Source organism: Orcinus orca, chromosome 5 (genome assembly GCF_937001465.1).
Source record: "Orcinus orca chromosome 5, mOrcOrc1.1, whole genome shotgun sequence".
Lineage (NCBI taxonomy): Eukaryota > Metazoa > Chordata > Mammalia > Artiodactyla > Delphinidae > Orcinus > Orcinus orca.
The window spans coordinates 55,048,240-55,075,691 of NC_064563.1; the positions used below are offsets into that span (position 1 = coordinate 55,048,240).

General features: G+C 41.0%; 1 protein-coding gene across 6 annotated transcripts in view; it reads left to right on the forward strand.

The window, feature by feature from the left end:
• FNDC3B (fibronectin type III domain containing 3B) overlaps positions 1 to 27,452 on the forward strand; it is a 361,128-nt gene that overhangs the window by 225,842 nt on the left and 107,834 nt on the right. For all 6 annotated transcript variants that reach the window (XM_033429514.2, XM_033429520.2, XM_033429521.2 and 3 more), the window contains one exon: positions 21,167 to 21,225. In XM_033429514.2, the coding sequence (XP_033285405.1) occupies positions 21,167 to 21,225 (59 nt within the window). The remainder of the gene's footprint in view (positions 1 to 21,166; positions 21,226 to 27,452) is intronic.

Here is a 27,452-nt window from a genome sequence, read left to right on the forward strand (position 1 = left end):
AGAATGGATTAAAAGTAAAAGTTTGTGATAAACTCTGACACAGTCCTGGCATGTAGTACGAACTCAGTTCATTTAATTTGGCTTTATTTTCTTTGCTGTCTCTATTCGTATTGAAGTTACTGTTGCCCATGAAGAGGTTAGCTCAACGGAGCACACCTCTGACGGGCTGTAACTAACAAATTACCACGAAGTCAGTGATTTAAAACAACGGAAATTTATTGTCATGGCTCTGGAGGGAATCTGAAGAATACGACTTCAGAGGTCAGAAGTCTGAAATCAGGTGTCACTGGGTTGAATTCAAGATGTTGGCAGGGTAATGCTCCCTCCAGAGGCTCTAGGGAAGAATCTGTTTTTTTATCTTTCCCAGCCAGGGGATGCCATCATTCCCTTTGCTTGTGGCTGCATCACTCCCATCTTGAAGACCAGCATCTTCAAACATCTCTCTGCTCCATCTTCACATTGCTTTGTCCTCTGTGCATGTCAAATCTTGCTTTGCTTCCTTCTTATAAGAATACATGTGATTTCATTTAAGGCCCACTCAGATAATTCAGGATAGTCTTCCCATCTCAGAATCCTTAACTCAGTCGCATGTCTGAAGACTTTGCCATGAAAGGTAACATTCACAGGGTCCAGAGATTAGGATATGGATATCCTTTGGGGGCCATTTTCAGCCTAACCCATGCTGCTTCCAGTGTCCCCATTGTAGTAACCTGGTCAGGACCAGCTCATTACCCTTCATGGTGTTTGGGTCTGATTGCAGGATCCGTTCACCTTCCTCAGCATCCACCACAACTTTTTCAGTGTGTTACAGTTTAGTATAAATGTCTAAGAGCAGCTCTGAGTATCTGTCTCTGATAACGCAGGCCAAGAATCACTTACCAGAGCTGTGTCTTCTCTTCATGGTAGCAGTTTGCATCAGGGATGTCTCTGCACAGTTAATTAAGCTAGTTGAGGCAAGTCAGAAAGTTGAATGCTGTAATTGTTCATATTAACTCTGGAAATTGGAATGAGTTGTCACATGGATATGTGCATGTATATGCATGTAAGTGGTGGATATGTATTTTCAGGACATATTAATGGAAGTTAAATAAAAGGATCTGTATAATTCCTTTTAGAGTTAATGGCATTTTCCAAAAAGAAGTGAAAGGAACCTATCTTAATTTGGAACATATATTTTCTTCAAAAAGGAAACTGAGGTAGCTTTCAGCTAGCATGAGGTAAGACTAAGAAGGCTGTCAGAATAATTAATTCTTTATGAATCTAATGATTCTATAATAATTAACAATCATTATAAAACTCCCCCAAGGGGCTTCCCTGGTGGCGCAGTGGTTGAGAGTCCGCCTGCTGATGCAGGGGACACGGGTTCGTGCCCCGGTTTTGGAAGATCCCACATGCCGCGGAGCGGCTGGGCCTGTGAGCCATGGCCCCTGAGCCTGCGCGTCTGGGGCCTGTGCTCCGAAATGGGAGAGGCCACAGCATTGAGAGGCCCACGTACCGCAAAAAAAACCAAAACAAAACAAACAAAAAACTCCTCCAAGAAAATTCCATAAAAGCTGATGCTTGTTGGATATTGACTGGATTGCTAATGCTATAGATTGATTACATGTGTCCTTTCCTTGATGGCTATATCTAGGTGAGGTCTAATAATTAGTTTAATTTTGAAGAAGAGTTATAAGGACCCCAAGGTATCATATGAGCGATAAATTCTAAACCCTCTTATCTGCCTTGCTGTGTTTTTAATAATTATTGCCTGTGTAATGAAACTGTGTCTTACAGATTTCCTTTTATACCCTCGTGTGGGTGTTATGCCTAAAATAGACACAGAAGATTTTAAGTACATACAATACAAGATAGTACTTGAAATCAGTTAAGATTCTTTCCTCTAACAGAATTCTGTGATTCTGTGAAACTTGGTAGGAAATATATATCAAAGTTAAGTTTATGTCACTGTATAAACATCAGCAAATTATTGCTTGGATGAACAAATTTGTCAGAACTGTATCTGTTTATATCTCATTGATGAGAGTAATAAAGTTGAGGTACAGAGCCCAGGTTGTGTAAGTGAAGATGAAAGAAAAAGTAGGGAAAAAAAAGTTTTAGCCAAACATGAGAACTCAGCTGGATTATATAGTATCAGCCAAGATGGTAAATGAAAAAAAGACAGCAGAGAGCAGGGGGACTTCCCTGGTGGCACAGTGGTTAAGAATCCGCCTGCCAATGCCTGGGACACGGGTTCAAGCCCTAGTCCGGGAAGATCTCACATGCTGCGGAGCAGCTAAGCCTGTGCACCACAACTACTGAGCCTGTGCTCTAGAGCCCGCGAGCCACAAGTACTGAGCCTGCGTGCCACAACTACTGAAGCCCGCGTGCCTAGAGCCCCTGCTCTTCAACAAGAGAAGCCACCACAATGAGAAAGCCCGCACACCGCAAGGAAGAGTAGCCCCCACTCACCGCAACTAAAGAAAGCCCGCATGCGGCAGCAAAGGCCCGGCACAGCCAAAAATAAATAAATTAAAAAAAAAAGACAGCAGGTACAGATGCCATGATATGGAGGATAAAGTACTAGTCATGCGGATCACAGTCTTCCTTATGTTCAAGCCACTAGATGTGCTAGTTTAGCCATATAATCAACTCTTGTGATATTGCTAGGACCTTAATGAGGGGAGAAAGAAACTGAGGGGATCACATCATGTTACCTTTCTTGAACAGCTTCCCTGGTCTTATTTTCAATGAATTTAAAACTAACTCTGTCTCATTTAAGCCATTTAACTGTACCCATAGTCATGAGCCTTTAGTTTTAGCTATTTACGTGTTTTTTCCATAAGAGTATCAATCACTTACAGCATATACTATGCCCTTGCCAGTTCCTTTTGGAACCAATTTAAATGAGAAAAATAAAGGGCTTTGGGAAGAACTGTTTAAGTATGTCTGGTAAATTCTTTTACTGTTTGAGAGCAGCTCTAGAGACTGCAATACGTTTTCCATTTAGTAGAATTTGGCTTTTTTTGTGAGTCACAACATTCATGGAAATACATTCAAATCTTAAATGTAGAGACTATGACTTACTGCTTTTGGTATTACTTGCTGTCTAGAATGATGTTACAGTCTACATTACAATATATCTCTGATCAGCAGTGTTTGAAACAAGGATAGCTTCAGACTACAGGGAAGAGTGCATATCATGATCCACAACCTCATGTTCTGGATTCTTTAGATTGTAGAGCAAGTATGGTACAAAGCTGTGCTTTTCCATTAGACATTCCATCAAATACATGTTCTTGGTCACTTGAGTTGCTACTCTTCTTGGACCTAGATCTAGAAAATTATTGTGATAAATTTCTGTATATCCAAAACATATCTCATTAAATGTGACTCTCCTCCTAATTTCCAGTATTATTATAGCGCTTGTTTTCATTTTAAGACAGATTTTTTTAGAGCAGTTCTAGGTTCATGGCAAAATTGAGAAGGTACAGAGATTTCCCTTATCAGTGCTTACTTTTTAATGTGTGTGTGCATGTATACTTTCATAGAGATTTTGTCCCTGAGCTAGTCTCTCTCCTTTAACCTTTGTTCCCTCACAGTTCATTCTCCACACAGCAGCCAGGTGATCTTGTTAAATAAAACTCTCCACGTTTTCCTTTCGAACTTAGCATACAGTACAGACTCTTTACCCCGGTGACCAAGTCTGTGTCAGCTGACTGCTGCCTCAGCTCCTCCGAGCCCTGTTCCAGCTCCCTGTGCTCTGGACGCAGGCTTCCTTACCAGTCCTCTAAGATGCCAGGCCCTTCCTGCCTTCACTCTTTCTGTTACCTCTGCCTCCAGAGTTTTCTTGCTCTTTGTAAGGTAGGGTCCTCCTCATCTTTCCTGGAGTAGCGCAGATGCTTCAGTCAGAGAGGCCTTCTCAGACTACTCCATCATATCACCCTTTAAAACATGTTCTTCGTGGCACTAACTGACCTCATCCTGTTTGTTCATGGGTATGTATGCTGTCTATATTGTCCCACCAGAGTTCACCCCTTGAATGTATTGGAAACAGATTAGGCTTGTCAGAGGTTCAAGTGCAGAGCTCATTCAAAGGGACTTCCAAACATTTTTATAGGCAATATGAATTGCTGAATTTACTTTTTATTTTAAAAATTTCATTTTATAAGTCTCGGGTTAAAATACAGAATTCCATTGCAGTTGGAAAGAGTTACCAGATAGCTATCACGCATGTTTGTATGCCAGAATTGCACAGTACGGAGCACAAAAGGTTTTTTTGAGGAACTGAACTGCCAGGTAAGAATTTTTTTGCTGAGCTCATTTCATCCTCACAGATGAAGGGGACTTCCCTATAAATGAAGTCTTATATTTCCTTCCCACCGAATAAATGTTATAAACTTTTACCACTGTTTCCCCCATTTGTGTTCAGTAGGAATTAGCCTTTTTTTGTGGTTGCAGAGTCAATTTTGGCAGTCCAGTATTATTTCTGTTACCATTAGCTTGTTCACCCTTAGGCAGAATCTGGACTTTGTGTTTTCCCCTATGCAATTTACATTGAATAAATGTAAATTTCATGTAATTCATGGAATTCAAACTTCACTTGGATACTCTTGACCGCATGGCAATAAAGGCATTTTGGAATATTAGACCAGGTTTTAACATGGAATCTGACTCAATCTTTAGTTTTAAACTATTGATTTCTCCCATAGCTTGGGGATGTTTTTCAGACAATAGCCCCTAGTAGTCTGATTCTCTTAGTGCTTTTATATTAGAGCATTTTAAAAAATGGTATAATAACTTTTGTATTACTCATTACTTTTGGCACTCAGAATGGTTTTGTATGCTCTTATTCTGTTGAAAGATGAGATGAAAATATTCTTTTCTGATTGTTGGGAAACGTCATGAAACCTGACTTTTTGACCACTTTGTACTCGTCCTAGGGACTGTTTGCCTATTTGCTCCCACTTGGCTCTTCCAGCCAGGGCTAACTCGACTGGTCACCATGCTCTTAGGAGGGAAGTTAAGTAAACTTCAGGTCTGTGCCAGAAATAAAAATGGGGTTCCATCACCTTCTAAGTGTTAATAGAATGAGAGACAGAACAACAGATTCTTCTTTGAGAATTATTAGTGGAGATTCTATCCCACTAATGAAAGCATTCTCTACCAGACGATATTGATACATTGACATTTTGGAACAAGGATGGATTCTGTCATCTTGGCTTAGAGAGCCCCTTAAAGGTAGCATTCTAAGAAAGGAAGCCTCTGTGATTTGTAGCCTAGAAGATAAGCTTGTTCTGGTAGAACACATCTGAGTAGGAAACAAATCCTAGTGCTTGTGATATTGTCACTGGGGTGCCGATCACTATTGGGCTTAAGCATAGACCCCTAATTCCAGCTTTTCTCAAAAACTTTCAGCAGTCTGAACTAATGATAGAGGAGATGTTGTAAACCTGTGTTTGCCTGGCAATCAGGTTGTTGCCAAGCTTGAGTTAGAAAGGAATCATTTCTTCTCTTACTTTCTCGACAGTAACTGTGTGAGGGTGGGAGTCGGAAAGATATCTGACTATAAAAGTAATAAAACATGACTGTGAGACCTGCTTGCAACTTTAGTAACATTTGGGTATTTTCTTTAATAACACACCTTTACTATTCCTGAATTAAGTAAGCTATGGTGACGACCTGTATGGAGCCTAGCTAGAAACTGCCCTATGTACCTTATAGAGAAAACAAACTAATGGCTACCAGTGAGGAGAGGGAAGAGGGGAGGAGCAAGATAGGGCTATGGGATTAAGAGATACAAACTTCTATGTATAAAACAGATAAGCAACAAGGATATTACATATAGCACAGGGAGTTATAGCCATTATCTTGTAATAACTTTTAATGGAGTATAATCTGTAAAAATACTGAATCACTATGCTATACACCTGAAATTAATATAATATTGTAAATCAACTTTAGTAAAAACAAAAAAGGTACCTTAAGGAAAAAGTAGCTGAGCTTTGTTAAAGTGGGGAACAGTTCACAGTGCTGTGACCCTATCTCTAGTCGGTGCCCAAAAGGCAGAAGTCACGGATTGCCGTGGGGAAAAGGACTGACTTCTCCAGAAGACATAACCTCATTCTAGGGACAGCTGGAGATATCTTTATTTTAGATGTTGCCTTTGACAAGTTTTAGGGAATTGTTAATTTCACATTTCAGGTGAATATTCTTAATTTGAGCTTTTGGGCTTTGCTAGAGAGCATAGGACCCTCAAAACTCAATGTGATGATCTTGGAACCTCCCTAATTTCTTTCTTTCCATTCTCAGTCTCTCTTCCCACTTCCTTTCACTCTTCTGAAAATTAACACCTGCCAGCGAAATCAACTTTACGCTGCTTTCACTGGAGGCTGGTGTCTAAAAATCAATCCTGGCAACTAATGTAAAGTGAAATTTGGAAGATGCCTGGGTTCTCATGGAGTCGTGCAAGCTGAAGTTATTAAGGAGGATTAGAGACCACAGCTGGTGAGCAGATGGAATGCTTATAATTTCACAATCTTAGGTAGCTTTAAAGCCAAATCTGCACAAAACCTATTTGCTTTTTCTCTAGTTCATTTCGCTTTATCCTGCTGGAATATAACCCTAGTCAGTGTGATACTTTAATTGTTGTAAATGATGAGCCTTAATAGGTCACTCACTTAGATGAAAGCATTTATAATTCTGGTCATGCAATTTCTTACTCAATTGCATTTCAGTAACCACTCTTTAATAATGTACTGTGAGAAGCTCAGTAGATAGGGAGGAGAGAATAAGACTTGTACATTTCATTCAAAATGTAGACATGAAGACTACTTCACAATAACACTAATAATATAGTATAATTACATTATGATGAAGACTAGTTCACAGTAATTACAGCTAAACAGTTCATCCGCTTGCGGCTTAAAGAAACTTGCCAATCAGTTTCTGCAGCTCTTTTTCTGTGTCCCTTTCGTTAGAAATTCTTTTGTTATGCAGTCAGACAAGTCACCTGGACCAGCCGCCTTCAACTGCTGTACCGCCTAATCACAGCCCACTGCCCCGCTCTCCCCATGTCCTCCTCCCTCTTTGTTCTGGCTCGTTGTTATATGGGCGTCATGTATGTGCATAGAGCAACTGTAAGCTCCCCAGAAACGCACTTTCCTGCACTTCCTGGTGGATTGGTGTCTCCTACACAAAGGGAAGTGTTTGTGAGGCTTCTGCTCAGTAACTGTTAAGAAGGTCAAACTAGGACCTTTATTCTACTAATTTAAAGATATTAATTTATACCTTAATGGCTGTTACTTTATCTAAGGACAGAATTAGTACCCACTATCCTCTTAGCAGTTCTTTATCCTTACTGAAAGACTTGAGAAAAATGACTGCTTCACTCAAGCCGTTGCAGAATGTCTGAAAATACAGAAAAACAGCTGGAGCCATAAATAAGTGCGTAGTCTGGATACACTGTACTAGCTGGTGGGGAAGAAAACAACACACAGATATTTCAGGTGGTGCTGCACAGCAAACAGCTGTAGTTTATGGTCCGTCATATTCTCTGTTCTTTTGGAGCCAGTATGTGCTGCTTCTGTAAAGCCACAGTCAGCTGCAAAAATATTGTAACATGTGTTTTGGAAGCAATTACTGCATAATAGTATTCTAGCCTCAGAACATCCTGAATGATATATTTCTATACGTGGGGAGAAAGGGAAGAGCATATTGTGTTACTGATGCGTTGGCACGAAATAGTAGAATTGTCATAGGAAGTGGTCTTTTTTTGGATCAGCCTTTCAAATGATTTTCAGTCGCTTCTTTTTTGGACTTCTAAATTGGCCTTCTGTAATTGGATATGACCTCTTATAAAGCAAGTAGTATAAACACATTTTAACTTCCACTGTAGTTATTTTGTACTGAACCAAGTAGTTCAGCAATCCCTTCAAGCTGATAGATTTGTACATCTATCATAAGTAAAATTGTTCTCCCTACCCTTCCTTCCCTTGTTCCCTTAGGTGGAGGGGATGGCTGGGTGAAAGGAGGTTTTGGAGGCCCCCTAAGAAGAAAAAGAATTAGGCCAAGAATTAGAAGACCTGGGGTTAACACTGGGTTCTTCTAGATTTGCCTTGTGTGATATTGACCAAATTCTGAAAATTCCTAGTTTGTAGGATCCATATCTAGTAAATGGGTATAATAATACTGAATATTTCCATATATGATACACTTATTAGATTACGAGGGCTGCCATAACAAAGTACCACAAACTGGGTGGCTTAAGTAACAGATACTTAACTTTCTCATAGTTTCTGGAGGCTAGAAATCTGAGATCAACATGTCTACAAGGTTGATTGTTTCTGAGGACCATGAGGGAAGGATTTGCTCCAGGTTTCTCTCCTTGGCTTGTGGATGGCTGATTCTTCCCTTTGTCTTCACATCATCTTCCCTCTATATGTGTCTCTATCTAAGTTTCCTCCTCTTATAAAGACATTAGTCACATAGGGTCTACCATAATGACCTTATTTTAACTTAATTACCTCGTAAAGACACTGTCTCCAAATACAGTCAAATCTGAGGTACTGGGGGTTAAGACTTCAATATATGGATTTTGAGGGGAATACAATTCAGCCCATAACAATACATTACAGAGGGCTATCTAATTATAAGTGATATACTGTAGTTTATAATTCTTCAAATTGCTCTGTGTATTCAAAATATTTTAGTACAGTTTTATTCTGGTGGGCACATTGATAGGGAAAAAAGCGCACTTTCCTTCTTTAAAACCTAAAACTTAATACCCAACCGTGTTTTCATTCCGTATGGTGAATTTGCAAGTGAAAAGATACATCTTTTACTCTGGAGGAATTAGATGGAACTGTTGTATACACCATATACACCATTCCGGTTACTATCTCTTAGGGCATCTTTTTGTTTGACTCTTAGTTGTAGAGTGTTGTTTGGGAAGTTATTAGGAAAGCTTCGCAGGAATGGATGAGTTGAATTGCTGTTGCCAGCAGGGTCAAAGCATTCTAAATTAGTCTTTTGCTAGAGAGTAAATAGACTCTTGCTTGGAAGTTTTGAGCCAATGGCAGTGTTTTACTCAAAGTGTCTAACTGCTAGACTGCTTACTATAGGTAGTAAGCCATAAAGACGGAGTCCACAGTAAACTCCAAGTGTGACTTTGTGGGCCTGGGATAGAGGGCAATGCAAAGAAGGAGATCACTCAATGGAGAATGCCAAGTTTTTCGTTCACTGGGATTGCAATTGGAGGACTGTTAATTATGGGAAGAAAGGCAACCAGACAGTCACATACTCCAAGGCAGAAAGGAGAAAGGGTAGTCAGGCCAGTTGGAAGCATGCATTAAGATTGCAAAAAGGGAGACTTGCAAATACTTTTGCAGGTCAGACTTTCCTATTTGGCTGAGTAATTAATCGGTAAATAGGCATAATAGAGTCATCTCAAATGGTTCTTTAGAGATGCATGATTTGTACACACAAAAAAACTATTGTGGAACAGGGAAGCTGGAAAACAGCTAACTTGGCTAAACAAAACCAAGGCATTTTAGCCTCTAAAAACAACTTTGTGCATTCTGATTTAATTTTCTGAAATGAGATTAGTATGTAGCAGATTAAAAGGTTACCACTAGTAGGTAAAATGCTCCATTCTTCTTCAGGATACTATCCAGAGTGAGATCCAGGAATTCTCAATTGCTTAATTAGTTAACGTGCTCAGTTGCATTTTTATCATCACAGCAAGCGTGATGGCTTTATTGAGGGATTTTTTTTTGCCAGGCAGACTGTTAGCTTTGGCTGTTGAAATATTTCTAATCTGCATCAAATTTAGGATTCTTACTGAATTAATTTAGTATGTGCATACTGAATTCCTATGCAAAAATGGAGATGTATATAGACCTTTGACACAGGTTTATCATAATGTGTTATTTGATGTAATATCGTGATCTATCAAGATGTCATCCCTTTTAACTTTGTCCACCGTGACGTCTGTCATGTGCTTGTTTCTAAATATTCAGAGAATAAAAGCACAGTAGGTGCATTTGTGCATAAGTGGTCTCTGACCATTTATTCAGTCATACATTCAAGACATACTCCTGTGCAGGTACTAGGTACTGGGGGATCAATGACACATAGCAGTGATGTGATTCCTGTACTCATGAAGCTTACCCTTGCCTTTTTTGGAGAAGCGGAGGCTATACAGTTGACCCTTGAGCAACATGGGTTTGAACTTCTCAGGTCCGGATTTTTTTCAGTAGTAAATACTATAAATACTATAGTACTACACGATCTGTGGTTGCTTGAATCTGCGTTGATGGAGGAACTGCATTTATGGAGGGACGACTGACTATAAGTTATACATGCATTTTCAACTAAAGGAAGGGTCGGCCCTGCTAATCCCCACGTTATTCAAGGTTCAGCTGTACTGTGAACAAGAACATGCAGTGGGATATATACTTAAATATGGAGAGGAGGATGGGATGTTAGGGGAGATCCTACAAAGAGGACCATTGCAGGTGGTGGGTGATAAGGGCAACACTGCCTGGAAGAATTGATCGCTCAGCAGAGGCATGAAGGATGAGAAGAGCGAGCTGGACCAGGAGGGAAGGGATAGACTCTGTACTGTCCTTTCACCCTTGGGTAACGAAAAGGTTTCTCACAAATTAACCTTTTACATTTTGATGTCTTGTAATAGAAATTTTATCACTATAAGCTCTAGGAAATTATTTTAAAATCAATTAGCTGGATAAAAAATTGTCAATGTTAATTGCTGAGAGCCATGTTTGAAATCTTTTTATCTCTGTCACTCATTCCTCTTTTGCTGCCCCTCTTTTTCTTTTCTCTTTTTTTCATCTCTTCTGGGTTTTTTTCTTCTGTGCCAACTTTTATATTTTCATCTAGAGCATTTTTATTTCTTGTCCAGTTTGATACATGACCCAAATGGCTACTTTTGCTCATGGGTTTTCCCCGGGAGCCTGATGCGCTCACTGTAGTCCAGGAGTTACATACCTCAGCTGTTAGGATATGGAGCCCAGGTGAGCATGATTTATCATCTGCAGACTTTAAAATGTGGCTGGTAAAGTGTGCCATTTATTGAGCTGGTTTGGGGTATAAATGTAATATTCCAGTTCTCAGACCTTTTAACTGATATTTAAGTATACATGCAGAACACATTATTAATAGGCCCATGACTTTCCTGTTTTGAACAACAAGGGCAGCCCATTTGGACAACAGAGATGTCATCTGCATGGCTCAAGAGAGTCCTTTATTTTATACAGAAAACTGAAAAATTTTAATTCCAAATAATTTCATTTTATGAAAGACTTAGAATGAGATAGCAAGATCAGTGCCATATGACTTCAGTTTGCTTGTGAACAACTTAAGACTTCTTTCGCATTGACCTTAGATTTGTGGGATGTCTGCTCTATTATACATGTTTTGGAGAACAAAAGGAAAACCTTTAAGAGTAGAGGGCTTCTGACCCTCAAAATGATCCCAATTCTGGAGAAAAATTTCTCATAGATAGCATTCTCCATGTAGATGTTTCCTGCTCTCTGGACCAGTCTAACTTTTCATTTTCATTTTTTTTCTCAGTTTGATGCGTTTAGAATACAGTCCATTTTCTTTTCTGGATTGGGGCAGATGGTGCTGTCTCTTTCGATTATCAGTGTTTTAAAGGAAATGTTGACTGGGAAGAACGAGAAATAAAACATGGCCAGATGAAATTGAGAGCAGAAATTATATAATCCAAGAAGAGCCATATGTATTCTATATTTTTCTACTCAAAGTTTACCATGACTCATGTTTGAGTTTCTGGAGTTCAAGTCTGCTGTATTTTAAAATGTCATTTAGGATGGTTCTTTGGGTTATTGGTCTGTTTTAACTTTAATTTCTAAAAGATACAGAAACGAGAAATAGATGGGGTTTTTTCCTTCCTAGTCACATTTAAATAAGAAAGTTCTTGAGTAGTAGTGGCTTTTGACAAATCCAAAACTTTTGGATAAATTCTACTTAATGCTCATAAAATCTGTCACCTGCAGTCTGCACATTTTCGCACAGTTGGCCAAGTGATCTTAAACCAGAATATTTAACAGGTGTTCCAAACAGAAGCCTGAAGGAAATGAACAAAGGGGCACAGAAGACAGCTTGAAGGCTCTCCTACTGGCTATATTTGAGAGAGTTTTAGCATTCAAAAGAATGATGGCAAAGAGTTTGACAAGTTTTATTGAGTGGAAAAAATAATCCATGACTTCATAGGTAATTAATGTGAGAGAGGGAACTAATTAACATAGAAGGAATGATAGAATTAGGAATATCACCATCTTACAAGTATCAATATAGTAATATCTTCTGGCAAAGATATTAGTGTTTAACCATCAGGTGAAAGGGGAAGAGGGCGCCTTAACAACAGGGAAGTAGGTCACATAATACTAGAACTAAGTGATCGAAGGGCTGAGTATCACCAGAAGGTGCAAATTGGCACTGTGTGCTTCCTTAAGTGGTGGAATGGGAAGTACATCCATACAGAGCTCTTGATAAACATTTTTAGCCTGAATCTAATTATGAGGAAATAGTCACACAATCCAGGTAGTTGTATACGTTATAAGAAAACTGGTCTGGGGACTTCCCTGGTGGCGCAGTGGTTAAGAATCCGCCTGCCAGCGCGGGGGACATGGGTTTGCTCCCTGGTCCGGGAAGATCCCACATGCCTCGGAGCAACTAAGCCCGTGCGCCACAACTACTGAGCCTGCGCTCTAGAGCCCACATGCTGCAACTACTGTAGCCCGCGCGCCTAGAGCCCGTGCTCTGCAACAAAGAGAAGCCACCGCAATGAGGAGCCCGCTCGCTGCAACTAGAGAAAGCCCGTGTGCAGCAACCAAGACCCAACGCAGCCAAAAATAAAGATAAATTAATTAAAACAAACAACTGGTCTGGACACTTCAAAAATACTAACTTTAGCACGACAAAAAATATAGGAGATTTTTATTCTAGATTAGAGGAGACTAATGCAACACATGTTCCTTGATTGGACCCTGGACTTGGGGTTGGGGGGGAACATTAAAGACATATTGGAATGACCGGGGCAATTCGAACATGTAAGATAGATTAGATTTTATTCTGTCAGTGTTAAATCTCTTGGTGTGATGTTGTGGTTACATCATCACACCAACAAGAAGGTCCTTGCTTTTAGGAAATACATGCTGAAGTTTTTGGGGTGAACTGTCATAAGATCAATAACTTCAAATAGTTCTGGAAAAAAATATGTGTACGTGTGTGTGTATAGAGAGAGAAAATGTGAACATACAAGTATAGCAAAATGTTAATAATTGGTCAGTGTAGGTGAAGGGCATATGGCTGCTCATAATACTGTTCCTTCACTTTTCTATAGATTAAAAAGGTTTCAAAATATATATTTTTACACATCAGGAAATTTCACAGAAAAATTTTCATTTCCACATTCTCTGGAAAAATGGCAGTCTGTCAGCCTGAGACTCCTTAGATCCTGCTTGGCAATAATTGATTGGCTACATAACAGCTGCCTCCTTTAGATAGGGTGAAGGCATTTTCTGTTTTCCACAGTCTTTACCCTTCCCTTTTGCCTGATATGTCCACCATCTTTTACTCACTGACATTACCTGCCAGGTGACTATATGCATTTGTTGATTTCCTGGCTGAGGTAGGCTGTACCATGAATAGTAATGCTATTTCCATATGTCAGAACTCTGGTGAGTTATTTCGAGCCCTAGCACATGAAGTTAGTACTGGATTTGATTCCTATATCAACTGATGAGCTTCACTGGGTTCTTTGGCCATAGACTGAATTCTGTCCTCATCCCCAAATGCATATAATTTCGTCATGTGAGACATCAAATTTTAAAATGTGGGTGTAAAAACTGTTCAGAACTTGCTCGATAGGTGGTATAAATATTAAAATTCTCTTTCAGATTTAATGTGTTACAAAATTGTGCTGTCTGGATTCTGCCTTGCAAAATCAGTTGAACAGTCTTGCAAAAGTATTGAATAAGCTACTTGAAAATTTTTCAATGTGACATGCCAAACCTTAATGAAAAAACATTTTGTGGAAACGTTTATAGATGCCAGTGCAGAAAGTAGGGTATAAACTTTGATTACCTTTGTAAGTCGTTCTATCCTGTGTTTAAGCGATTGCTTTCCTGTTATACACCCAGGGAGGGTACCAGGTCTTTCTGGGTAATCATGGAGCTGAGCCTTCCCCCAAAATAAAAGAGCTATATCTGGCACAGGTTAGGGTTCAGTTAGCCAGTGACACAGTTCAAACATGCAGAGGGAAGGAAAGAATAGGTCTAGTACTAGAGTCAGGCTTGCCAGGCAAGCATATCTACCTCATACTTTATCCATTTTTGTGGGTTTTTCATCCCTATATAATTTGCTGTTCTTAAAAATGCTAGCTGCTTCTGTCCAGTTCCATGTGCCTATATGATTTTTGCCTTGTGAAGTAAACAGGAGAACTTTTCTTAGAGAATTTGACAGAAGTGAGCATAGATTCTCCTAGTATTTTAGGTAGAATCCAATTTAGTTGGCATCACAGGAGGAGGTTGAGAGAGAAACTTGAGACCTGGGATTCAGCAAGGGTAACGGATCTGGTGCTTTCGCTTTTTATTAAAGCCCAGACCTCGCACTTTTGTATCTTATTAACTGAAGTGTAGTACAGCTGTTGCCCGAATGGGACCCATTTTGCCTATGGATAAACTAATATGAAAGTTCCTAGCAGGGCTTTGCTCAGATCTTGGGCTAGGACAGAAGATCACTCTTTCTTCTGAATTCCAGAAATAGCAACAAAAGCTCAGAGGAAATCAGCCTCCCTTGTCCCATTTACATTCTCTGGCCTTCCCTCCTATCCAGCTGGCCACTCCAGCTGCAAAAGGAATTCATCTCTCCTCTTCTGCTTTCTCTAAGGTTCCAGAATCTGTCTGGAACCCATGTTGCTCTTGAAAATATTTTCCTAGACTGAAAGGCAACTTCCCACAACGTATGTTCGCCTACCTGCTGCTTTCTTTTCACTGTTGAGAGTCTGGTATTCCCTTGTCTGTCTTTCAGGATTTCAAATAGTGTAACCACTTAACCAGCTAAATGGCTAGAAAGATGTTTGTCTTTGCATTTTTAGCATCAGGATGATTGATATCTGAAGGTATTTCTGGCATATTCGTCTTTGGGGATTAACTGCATTGTCTTTATATTATGTGAATTTATTCCTTGTGATTTTATACATTTTTAATGTTTGTATTTAGCGCCGCTAACTGTGGATCATAATCACTAAATGGAGATTGTTAGGTAGTTAATCTGACTTCCGTATGCAATTATTGATTCCTCTTTTTTTCCCCAGGATGAGTAATATTTTAAAAATGAAGATGATAGATTTATTTTTCTGATTAGAAAAGCAATTCAGCAAGCATTTGTAAACTGTCTTTCCTTTACCTTCATTTATTCCCATCAGCATTAGTAGGCATTGTCTAGATATCCAGTTTGTGCCTATTATTGAGCCACTTGTTTTTTCTTTTTCATCCCAAAGTACTGTTTTTTTCTGTTCATTTAGTTCTTATATTGAGGGTTTGCTATTGATTTTAAGCCTCTTACCTTAAAAATGGACACAACCAGAAATCGTGTATTTTCCACACCCTTTGTTTATTATATATAATTTTGAAAGAGAGTAGCTAAGTCAGCTCCTTGGCAAGTCTGAGAAAGCATGTTATGTTATGCTGGGCATATCTGTAAATGAACCCTGTGGATGAGAACTAGACAGAAGGGTTACAGAGAAATAATGCTGATGTCATTTCATTGGAATGAAGGGGCTGCTGTCACAACCATAAATACATTCTATAGCTAGCAGCTAAGTGTCTAGCTCTGTTTCTTTTCTAAGAAGGAAAACAGTGAAACAAGCCAAAGAAGTAAGTTGTGTTTACAAAGTGGGATGTTTTAATTAGTTTAGGCCTTACAGTTATACAGACAGTGTGAACTTACAGTTCTTTTTGGAGCAAACATGAAAACCATTATTTGTGGAAAGTTTAAATTTCACGTGACACATATTCCGTCTACGTGCGTAGGGTTTTTGTGGGTTTTTTTGTCCTTTCTCAAAAAAATGTATTTGCTTTGCTAGTGTATTTTTATTTTAACCTTCCCTGTGCTAAAAATGCTCTATTTTCTTGGGTGGAGATGTGCGTTTAGGAGGGAGGAAGGGTATAAGTTGCTGAACTGAATCTCTCCTTCCTTTTTTTTTTTTTTTTTTTGGCATGTCCAAATAGGGTAGTTTTCACCTCAATTGGGGCATGTTTAAACAAGAGGCTTCCATCTTAATCCCTTTTCAAGAAATTCCCTACCCCCAATGTGTCTATATCTACAAAATAAAATGCTCCCTGCCCCCCTCTGTTTGGAAAGCTGTCCCGGGAGCGCCCTGTAATCCTTTTTTACTGATCAGAGTCTTCACCACAGGGGAAAGACTTTCAAATATTAAGGAGGTGGTGATGTAAAAGGTGGGTCGTCATGTCTGCCCACTTGAGCCATGGTCACAAACAAAATTGAAGCAGGTGGAAAAGTGGTTTTAATTTGATTGCTCACCTCATGGCAGCTTCAATGTGGGAAGAAAGAAAGTTGGCTTATAAGATTTGCCTCTGGATAAATTTACCTGCTGCAAAACCAGAGGGAGGAAGGCAGCCCTGATAGTGAAGAAAGAGCACCTTGCCCTACAGCCTCGCATTTCTTCCTCTTCTGGACAATCTCTTGTTCGGTTGGCACACACCAAACTCTTGGGGGTCAGGGGAGGGCAAAAACAAACAAGGCGTAGTTTCTTTTTAAACTTGATATAAAAGGTATCCTAACGGCACATCACCAGAACTGTTCTTTCTTGTTTTGTTAATTTTTGTGAGGGGATTGGTTAGCTTTCTAATTTTTTTCTCCTTTGCACACACTCATGGTGTGTCTGTGAGAGAGGGACAGAGACAGAGACTGAGAAAAAGAAAGCACGTGAGCAGGCAGAAGCCTGGTCCAACTGCGAAATGTACTCTGTAGAGCTGGTCTCTGTTTTATGGAAAGGGTAATAATTCATAGACTACTCCGAGGCACAGTTAAATCTGGCTTAGGGAGAGGTAGGCCAAGGTCTGAGTTAACTCAGTTATTTAGGTAGTGGAATTGTGCATTTTGGCATTTTCATACCAGAAAGTTAGCCTTCGCACAAGAGTATATTTTATGTGTGGTAAGTAACTGTCACTTTAGCTCAGTTAAACAAATTTTATTTTCGCTCTTGTTTGTGCAAATTGTGTGCCTGGCATTTATTTGCTTTTTTTCTCTTAGTCTGCGGTAGCACAAATGGGAAAGCGTTACATAAATGTGGTGTGAATGCATTTTCCTCTTCTTTTGCCGCAGTCACAATGCAGAACCTTGAAAGAAAGAAGGAATCCAGTCTGGCTTTGATACCACATTTCTCTTGATATAATAGGGTAGTGGCTGTCCTGTCACTGCCTTTCCTCCTCAGGCCCTGCCCTCTTTATTTTTGATCTTTGCAGAATCCTTTGTTTATCTGGCTCCATTCATGGCCTACTTTTTCTTGTTCTTCCTTTCCTCACATGCCTTGTCCCCAGATCCAAATGCCTTTGCTCTATTCATTTGACAGCTTTTTCAGAGTTTAAGAAAGAAACCCAAGAACACAAACCCTCTCCTGGGACTTAGGGGGGTCTCTGCTGCCACCTCCTTTCTCCCGTCTGCCTCAGGGCAAACACCCCGCCAGTCCCAGCCCTCTGCCCCTCCCTCTCGCTCTCCTTCATGACTCCTAGTTCGTCTGATGCAGCCAGAGGCTCTGCTTGCTTTGGGACATGTACTAGACTTGTGGTCCTGGGGAAACCTCCTCGTTTGTCCCTCAGCCTCATTCCTCGGTCGACAAAGACACCTTGCAGATACTGTGCTCCAAACTGGACACGAAACTGTGATGTGCAGAATAGACTGCAGCCCTGCCTCCTGCTGTAAAATGGAGCAGAGAATGTCCATCTTGCCAAGGAGGCTGTAAAAATCAGCAAGGTGATGGTGCCTGACCAGCACATATCTAGGTGCTCAGAAAATAGCAGCTTTCGTTATTACAGTGAGACAGACAAGGCAAGACCTCTGTTTGGAAGTTGTTTAGTTGAGTTTCCTTTGTTTTTTGTTTTAATTTTATTTAGTTTTATTTATTGATTTTTGGCTGCGTTGGGTCTTCGTTGCTGCACGCGGGCTTCCTCTAGTTGTGGCGAGCGGGGGCTACTGTTCGTTGTGGTGTGGGCTTCTCATTGCGGTGGCTCCTCTTGTTGCGGAGCACGGGCTCTAGGCGCGCGGGCTCAGTAGTTGTGACTCGCGGGCTGTAGAGCGCAGGCTCAGTAGTTGTGGCGCACGGGCTTAGTTGCTCTGCGGCATGTGGGATCTTCCTGGACCAGGGATCGAGCCCGTGTCCCCTGCATTGGCAGGCGGATTCTTAACCACTGTGCCCCCAGGGAAGCCCTGTTTAGTTGTTTTTAATCTCAGTCAGAGCCTTTCACTTGTATGTCTGGCTCTTACCTGAAACCCATTTTTTTCAGTTTTAAGCAGATTCCATCCCCCCCCCACCCCTTCTAATTCAATCTCCTTTCCCATTTTTCCTTTTTCTGTCAAAAGCATAACCATTTCTTCTATCATCCGTGTGTGTTTGAAAGCTGGCTGTGGGGAGGAGGTCTTCAATTTTTTTTTTTTTTAACTCCCCTTTCTTTCATGCCGTATGTCTAGTAATGGTCCGGAGGATTCTTCCTTTGGAGAGCTCTTCAATTCTTCTTTCTTTGTTGGATAGGCGATCATCTCTGTTCTAGTCTAAACTTTTATTACCTCAAGGATAGGGTCTGGCTTCTTGTCCTTCTGAGACACTTTAAATGTCAGTCATGGCAGAAGGCAATAAAGACCTCCTTCAGCTAGCAGTTTGAATGTATCTAGCGTTTGAATGTATCTCTGTGAGTGTTTGAAACCATGGGGTGCTTCAAACTCTGGAATAACCAGTGATTCAGAGAGTATTGTTTTTAACAAGTGAACCAGTTCATTTATTGCAACTGTGCTTATGTGTTTTTTACTGACAACTAACTTCTGAGATACACAGTATTTACAGTTGACTTAGTAGGAGTTCCCAGAAAATGTGAGGCTATGTTTTGACTTACAAGTATAGTCCGTTATCTGTATCTTAACACGAATACATGATTATAAATTAGCTTGGGACATTAAGTCTTTTGAATGTGAGTTTTCTTTTAGTTGCACTTTTAAAAAATATGATATTGCCACCAGCCCCTTTCTTTTTCTCACCAAAATAAAAGTAAACATTCTGCTTCTACTAAGCAGAATGCAGTGGGGAAGAACGAAGAACCGATCCTTTTGAAGTTCAGGGTGGAGCCAACTAGAAGTTCTTGTTATTTTTTACGTACGCTTGGTTTATTGACTGAGTCGACAAGTAGGTATCGAGCTGTGAGTCTGCAGGAACTGTGCGAGGCGCTCTGGGCTGAGTGGTGAGCACGTCCTGAAGCAGGGCCAGGAGCTGCAGCCTGCCCTGTGGCCTCTTTTTTGTGTCCCTCACCCACTAAGCTGGGGCTTACACTTTTAAGTGGCTAGAGGAACAAAGAAGACTGTGTGACAGAGGCCTCTGCGTGACCCACAAAATTTAAAATATTTACTATCTGGTTATTGACAGAAAATATATCTGCTCTGGACCTCTAGTGTCTCTACCTTCCTGAAGCTTACATTTTAGTAGGAAAGAAAAATAATAAACGAGTGAACAGTTAGACAGGAGAATTAATGTCCAGTTCTGATGACTGCTGGGAAGGAGCTAAGTAGGGTACGACGATGACGGGAGGGAAGCCGGGACAAGGGGGTGAGGGCTGAGGTAGGATTCTTGGAAATGAGACCTGAACATTGTGAATAAACGGCCTGTGAAGAGCTGGGCTTACTAACCTGCTCTCACCCCTAGTCCACTTCCCCCTTCACCTCCCAATGCCTGCTTGCCCACAGGACTCAGCTGGGTGTTGGTTCCTAGGAAGCTTCTAGAGTGGTCTCTCTTAGAGGGCCTTTACCACAGCGCCTGTCACTTTGTAATCTCCTGTTTGCTTCCATTCCTTCCCCACCCTCACCCCCCGCCCCCGACTTGAAATATCTTGAGGTCAAGGACATGTCTTGGTAATCATAATATCTCTAGGTATATAGCTCATAACCTGGTTGAACAGTTAAATAAATCTGTAGACTCAAAATTAGATTCCATCAAGCAGGTCGTGAAAGTCAAATGTTTCTTTTAGCAAAACAGATTAAATTTATCCTATTTTTACACATCCTTCCCACCCCATGCTCCCTGCTCCAAGTACTTTTCCTGTTTCATCTCAAAAACAATTCTCGCTGCACCCCAAAACTTGCCCATCTCCGCATCTTATTAAAAAACACCACCATCCTTTCAGTTGATTAAGCCCCAAATGAGGAATTAGCCTTGATTCTTCTCATTCCCTCGTCCATGTCCATCATATCCAACCCTTCAGCACCTATACCTCCAAAACCAGACCTGTTTTTAGCATCTTTACTACCACCCCCAGCCCAGGCCGGCTAGCTCCATCCTTCACCTGGACCAGTGTAGCAATGTGCTGACTGGTCTTTCTGCTGCCACTCTTAGCTTCCATATATCCATTATTCATGCAGACACCAAACAGATCTTTTCAAACTCAATAGTATGTCAGTCCCTCCACTTAACACTCTAGTGGTTGCTCATCAAACTTAGAATAAAACTTGAATTAAAAAATCTGAACTCACAGCCCTTCGTGAACCGGCCTCTGTCTTCAACCTCATCTCTTCATTGCTCTCAGCTTCTCTCAGTTGCACTGGTCTCCCCTGTCTCCTCCTTAGGGTTCTCTGTTGCCTGTTGAATTATTAGGTAGAGTTCAGTGTTAATCTGGTCAGCGTTGTGACTATGTAAACCAATAATAGTGGCAAGTTAACACAACCACAGTGAAATCCCTACCCCAAAGACATCCTCATTCCTGATTTTCATTATCATGTTTGTGGTACCAAAAGTTCATGGTAACAGGCAACTGACTTCATGATAACCCTTGTTAAAGGCTTGGGAAAGGAACTTGACAACCTTACTGACTTCTAATGGCATTAACTGTTTTTCTTTTTTCCTCTTTTTGCCACGCAGAGTATGAGTTGGAAGTAAAGAGGGTGCAAGACATTCTTTCGGGAATAGAGAAGCCACAGGTATGTCTTCTGGATTTCTCAGCGTAAATGGCGCTTTTTTAAGTATTTCAAACATGCTTTTCTTTTACCACACAGTAGGTAAGCAAAAGGGCCCCTTTCCATTGCGGATTACTCACAAACTGTGAAATAGTGTTGTTATTAACGGAGCATGAAAATGTAAAACAGCAGTCTTCTGTTTAGTCATCATCCACCAAAATGTCTTCTTCATTTAGATATTCGGGATGCAATTAGGTATTCATCCCGATTTCCGGGAGTACCCCTTCCCCCACCCGCTAAGGCTACAGAACAGTTTTCTTTTGGTAATTTCCCTTTACCTTTGTAAATGTAATAATAATAATTTTTGAAAACCTCAGTAATTCAAAGTGTTTTTCCAGGTAAATTTCAAAAAGGTACGTAAATATTAGCTGAGTAAAATAAGTCCAAAGCATAATGGCAAGGAAAAATGTTGGTGGGAGTAGTGATATTGTGAGGTTTTAAGTTTGATTTTGCCAAATGCTTTGAAATTCAAGTGAAAAATTCAGAATGTTGATTCAGGCTGTCATCTGAGTTTAGAGAGCCAAAGTTCTTTGGAGTGTTTTCTAGCTGAACTGGAAAACCTTGATTCTTCATGTGTTTCAAATACTGAGGCCTTTTAACACAAGGGTCCAAACATGCCTCGGGGCACATAGTTGAGTTTGACTAAACCTAAAACCATGAGGTGTTGCTGGACTACAGGCGCAGTAGGGCACTTGCAGAAGCGTAGGGTGTTTGATGCTGGGTTGGGGAGTCTGCACTTGATCCGGTAAGGAGTGGGTTGCCACTGAGAGTTTATAAGCAAAGAAGTTATGTTTCTTATAATCAGGACTGTACTTTCAGGAGGATCAAACAGCCGGCAGGTGCATTGCAGTGAGAAGGGCATGGACCCAGGGAGACAAGCGTCTGGCATCTGTTACTGTAGGGCTGGCGAGAGGCTGTGGGAATCAGAGTTAGGGCGGTGGCATCAGATGTGGCAAGGAGAGGATGGATACTAAAGCCATTCTAGAGCGAAATCAGTCAGGCATTACAGCCTATCAGGTGTCACGGGTTAACTGGGCTTTCAGGCTCACATGACGCCTTTCAGGAGTTGCTTCCTCTGGGCAGGCTGCCCTGATTTCTGTCCCATCAACTGGGATACTCCCCACGGCATTTGGTACCACTGGTACTACATGTGGTACCACAGCTTCACTGTGCTCTGCGTGTATTTAATACATTGTACTCCATTTACTTGTGTTTGTGTCTTTCCCGGTAATCTGTGAGTTCCTCTAGAATAGGTTTGTGTCTGTGTCCTCTCGGTATCTTCAGTGCCATTCTTAGACATGTGGAATTTGTTTTACTAGCAGGGTATCCAGGAAGACGAATAAGTGGGTGGTTGAGTGTGCCTGATAGATCAGTGCCGTGGAGAGAGGGCAACAAGATATACCTGGGGAGAGCACGTGCATCGGAGTGACCATTGGAATCGTAGGAGTGTATGATAGCTTTGGGGATGGGGTAGAGCACAGGGAGAGCTTAGAGAAGGCTTGAGGGCAGAATCATGAAACAGGCTTACATTTATAGTGCAGCAGAAAGAAGAGCCCATGAGGGACACACGGAAGTCATAGTCGGCGTGAGAAGGCAGAGCAGCAGGTTAGTTGACTGTCCGGGATGTAGTCAGACAACTTCATCATCTGGTCTCTGTCCCGTGTACACACACACGGTGTTTTTCTTGAGTTATACCTGATCACTTCTTTACTGCAGAAGTGATAAAGTCTGTTTCTGAGGATCATGTGGCTCTAGAAAGATAAAAGCAATATTTATATGTATTGGTCCTTTCCTCCTGATTCAGCATTTATTAAATGCTTAACTCTTTACAGGTTTTAGAGCAGGGTAGACAGGGTTTTGTATAAATAGTCATGATGTTAGGTGTAATATAGTCAGATTGTCACCTGAGAGGTCAGAAAGTCCAAAATGAGTCTCACTTGGCTAAAATCCAGGTATCGGCTGGGCTACATTCCTTTCTGGAGGCTCTGGGGGCAAATCTGTTTTCTCGCCCTTTCCAGCTTCTAGAGGCTACCTGCATTCCTTGGCCCATGACCCCTTCCATTCTCGTATCTCCTTCTCTGACTTTCCTGCCTCCCTCTTTTACTTACAAAGACCCGTTACTCATACTTGTTACTACATCAGGCCCACCCGGGTAATCCAGGGTAGTCCCTGCTTCACAAGATCCTTCACTTACTCACATCTACAGAGTCTCTTTTTACCTTGTAGGTTCCGGGGACTAGGATGCGGACATCTTGGGGGTGGTCGTTACTCTGCCCACCATACCAACCCCTGGTCCCCACAAAAACCACCTCTGCTGGATGACAGTCCACCCATCATCCCCAGCCCTGTTAGTTCTCCACACCATTATTCTCCCTTCTTTCCTCTCCTCCCCCCTCTGCCTGAAACTCTTACTCGTGGTTGTGCCTTATTTATCTTTGTGTTCCTAGTACCTAGCACTGCCCTTGGCACGTTGTGAACCCTTAACATGTATTTGGTAAATAAATGTGTGGCAGCCTGCAGTGGCTGTAGTGAGGTTCTGCCAGGTGAGACAGATACCTGACGGCTGGCCAGCATCACACGAGGCTCAGCCAGCCTGGTGGGATGTGGGCACGGCTGGGAGCCAGAGTGCGAGGCAGCAGCATGCAGAGGAGGGTCCTGTGAGTTGGAGCCCAGCATGGCCATTAACTGGCTCTGTGACCCTGAGCCGCAGTTTCCTTACCTTTGAAAGGTCGGATAATAAATACCATGTGGGACTATCTGAAAAGTAAATTGTATGCTATTTATAGAGTCCTTGGAATGGAGTATTTTCCTAGAGTTTTTAGCATATCATTAGGCAAAAGTGAAACTCCCTGCTATACTCTGAAATGGGAAGGAGGGGCTGTTCACCTTCTAGGAAAAGAAACAGCTGCAGAAAGTTCGGCACACAATTGTCTGAAGGATTGCTGTTCTAAATTTTTTTTTCTTTCAGCTGCACCTGGTAACACCTCCAAATAAAACACATATATTTTTCTTCAAGGTTTTACGGATGGTTTGTTTTAGGTGTTAGAAACATTACTGAGGACTTGTAGATTCCAGTCATCTTTCTAGAACTTTGGGCACCCTGAATTAAGCAAGTCATTTACTCTTCAGAAACCCAGATACTATAAATATCCAAATACTTAGCCATTAAATAAAACAGGGTACAAATATACAAGGTTTTTGTCCCGAGAATGTAACAATTAGGTGTCTTGGGGACTGTGCTCATACAGCCACTGCTGTACCACAGAACTAAGCTGATATGATTCTAAGTGGTTTACGGATTAACCTCTGCTAGTACCAGCCAGCTCCAACCTAACGTGGTTTAATCTGCTCTGATGGTGGTGCTAGATGAAGTCTCCCACATACTGGGCTGTTTATTTTCAGGATGTAAATAAATGTAACTTGGAATTGTGGTTCTGCATTGTTTCTATCCGCTAATGTTCAGCTTGTAGAAACAATTGATTTGTTGGTTCCAGAAGTGAGTAAACTGACCTAAAAGAAGAACAACTGTCCCTGCAAGAAGCAATCCCTTGAAACGTAAACAGCAGTAGATCTGGAAACAGATTTAAAGTTCTTAGCACTAAAGGAATTTTAGTAACAGATGATTCTGAAATTCCTGGATATGAGCATCCATTTCTTGGAGTAATGATCTCTTTGACCTTTTCCTTTTAAATTTTCCTTTATGTTATTATTTTTCATGATGGGTACTTCAGAAGTGAAGCCAATATTTCTATGGTAATATTTTCTTAACATACTCCCTAAATTGGATCAGCAGACCTCCCACATAGTTAAATCCAAAGACCAAATTTAGAAGCTACTAACTTACATAGAAATATTTTTGAACACGAGAGTAACAACTTAGTAACTTTATGAGAGTAAATGGTGTTTTTGATCCAAATAATGAATATCATTTGCATATAAGATAGTCTGAAAACTAAGAAAGTAAAATTTCACAGAATAGTATTAATATACTGGGATGAACAGGGGAGAAAGGGGAAAGGAGAAAGAGAGCTAAGGATTACATACGAAATAGGTACAAGATAATGCGGTCTTATCATTTGCGAATATGTGTATGCATATGTATATGCTTTTAACTAGCAGCTGTTCTCACGTTCAAATCTATATTTAATCAATACATAGACAAAAATGACTTCTAATCAGTGTGTAATTGTTTAGAAGTAGATGGTTTTATGAGTCCTTCAAAGATACTTCAAAGCAGTTTAAGTAATTTCTATGCAGACTTAACACTAGTAACCTTCACAGCAGACTCTTATATCACTAGTGCTGAAACAAATGTCACGTTGGATCTTGTCCAATAACTTTGTAACTAAAAATCACCACTTTTATCACCATTACAAAGGAGATTGATTTCTGTTTATGGTAGAATCGTTAAGCATCAGCAAGTCAGTTAGTTTTATGGCTTCTAAACTTCCTTTTTTGGATCACAGCCATGACAATCATTGTGATGATCAGGTTAGCCATGCCCCATTTCAGTTCAGTGGTCACCGCTGGTGAGAAAGTTTCACCAGAGAGAGAGAGACTGAATGAATGAAGGTGAAGCTTGTGTACGAATGCTGTTGCTCTGCAGTAGGCTTGAACCCAGCCTAGTTCCCAGAGTTCTGAATCTCTCATTAAAGTTATCACCTCCCTGGATGCTTGGAGTAAAGGCATCTACTGCTGAGGATTCCCCTTTACATGACACTCTCTTGAAAGGCACCGTGTAATTTCCTGGCATCAACCTTGGAGTGGGAGTGAGTTCCAAGTTCTAACAGAGACAAAGCACTCTTTTTCTCAGGATTCCAATGCCTGAAGAAAGGAAACCTGAGGCCCAGGAGTCAGTGAGAGGGAGGGAGGGGGGAGCACAGGAGGGAACGGGTCTCTCAACTCTGGTAGTAGTCTAGGAGGCAGGCTGCTCAGATCCAGGAAAGAATTCCCAGAAGCCGCCGTCCTTTGAAAATGGTGCTGAGTTCTCCAGGTGCACTTCTGATAGGCTGGCTGATGGGAAGGATGCACTTGCACAGAGGTCTGTGTTCACATGACAGTTGGCCTTCCTAAGGCTTGCTCAAGGAACCTCGGGGAAAGGTGAGCGTTAGTTTAGTTGATGCTTCAGGTGTTGTACATCACTGTTGAGTTAAGTAATAATTTAACCAAGTCCTAAAGGAAAGACAGTAAATTCTTTTCTTTTTTGGTTTGATTTACGTATATCGTAAAATGATTATCACGACAGGTGCAGCTAACATCCGTCATCTCATATAGATGCAATATAAAGAAAGAAAAAAAGAAAAAATTTTCTTCTTGTGATAAGAACTCTTAGGAGTAAATTCTTAATAGCTGATGAAAAAAGTAGAGTTTAAAAGGATGTGAATTTATGGATACCTGTTCAGTATCTAAAGTGCTAGCATTTGACTGAGCTATTTTGAGAAGTGGTGTTAATTTCACACCACCATTCATGGAATCAGTGTTACTACATACTGTGCTCTTGGAATTGGGCCACTTACCACCTCAGTTGAATGTTCCTCTGTACCTAATCAGCATCTTTTTAAATTATAAACTGAACTCTTCATAGCAAAATACCTTGTTTTAAGTTAAAAATCAAATATAATATCCAGTATCTCAAGATTACTCATTAATGGTGTGTGAAGGAATTCAGCAAATACAATGGTGTATGTGGTAGAAACGCTGCCTTAAAATCTAATCAGGGGAACAACACACAGATAACCAGGTAAAGCGGAGGATAATGAAATGAGTGTCAAATATAGGTGCCCGCTCAATGTGGTTGGAGCACAAAGAAAACAGTTGCTGATCCTGAGCAGGGAGTCAGGCAGCGCCGTACAGAAACTTTTCCTGAATTGGCCTCAAGCTGCCATGGGCCCCTCTGTGCTCAGTGTATCTGCCGTGAGGCCCCTCACGCATCTCTTCATCAGGCAGAGGTCATACCTTAATCATCTTTGTGTCCACAGCCCCTCACAAGTTAAGCTATGATGATTAAATGAATAAGCAAAGGCAACATTTGAACTGGGTCTAAAGGAAGTTTGTTAAAGGCAGGAAAGTGGGAAAGTCCAGAGCTAAGTCTCAGGGGCGTGAGAGGGGACGGCATGCTGAAGGGCGGGTCACAGCCGTCACAGGAGGAGCAGGCAGGAGAGTTGCTGCTAGTCTGGAGCCATAGCAAGAAG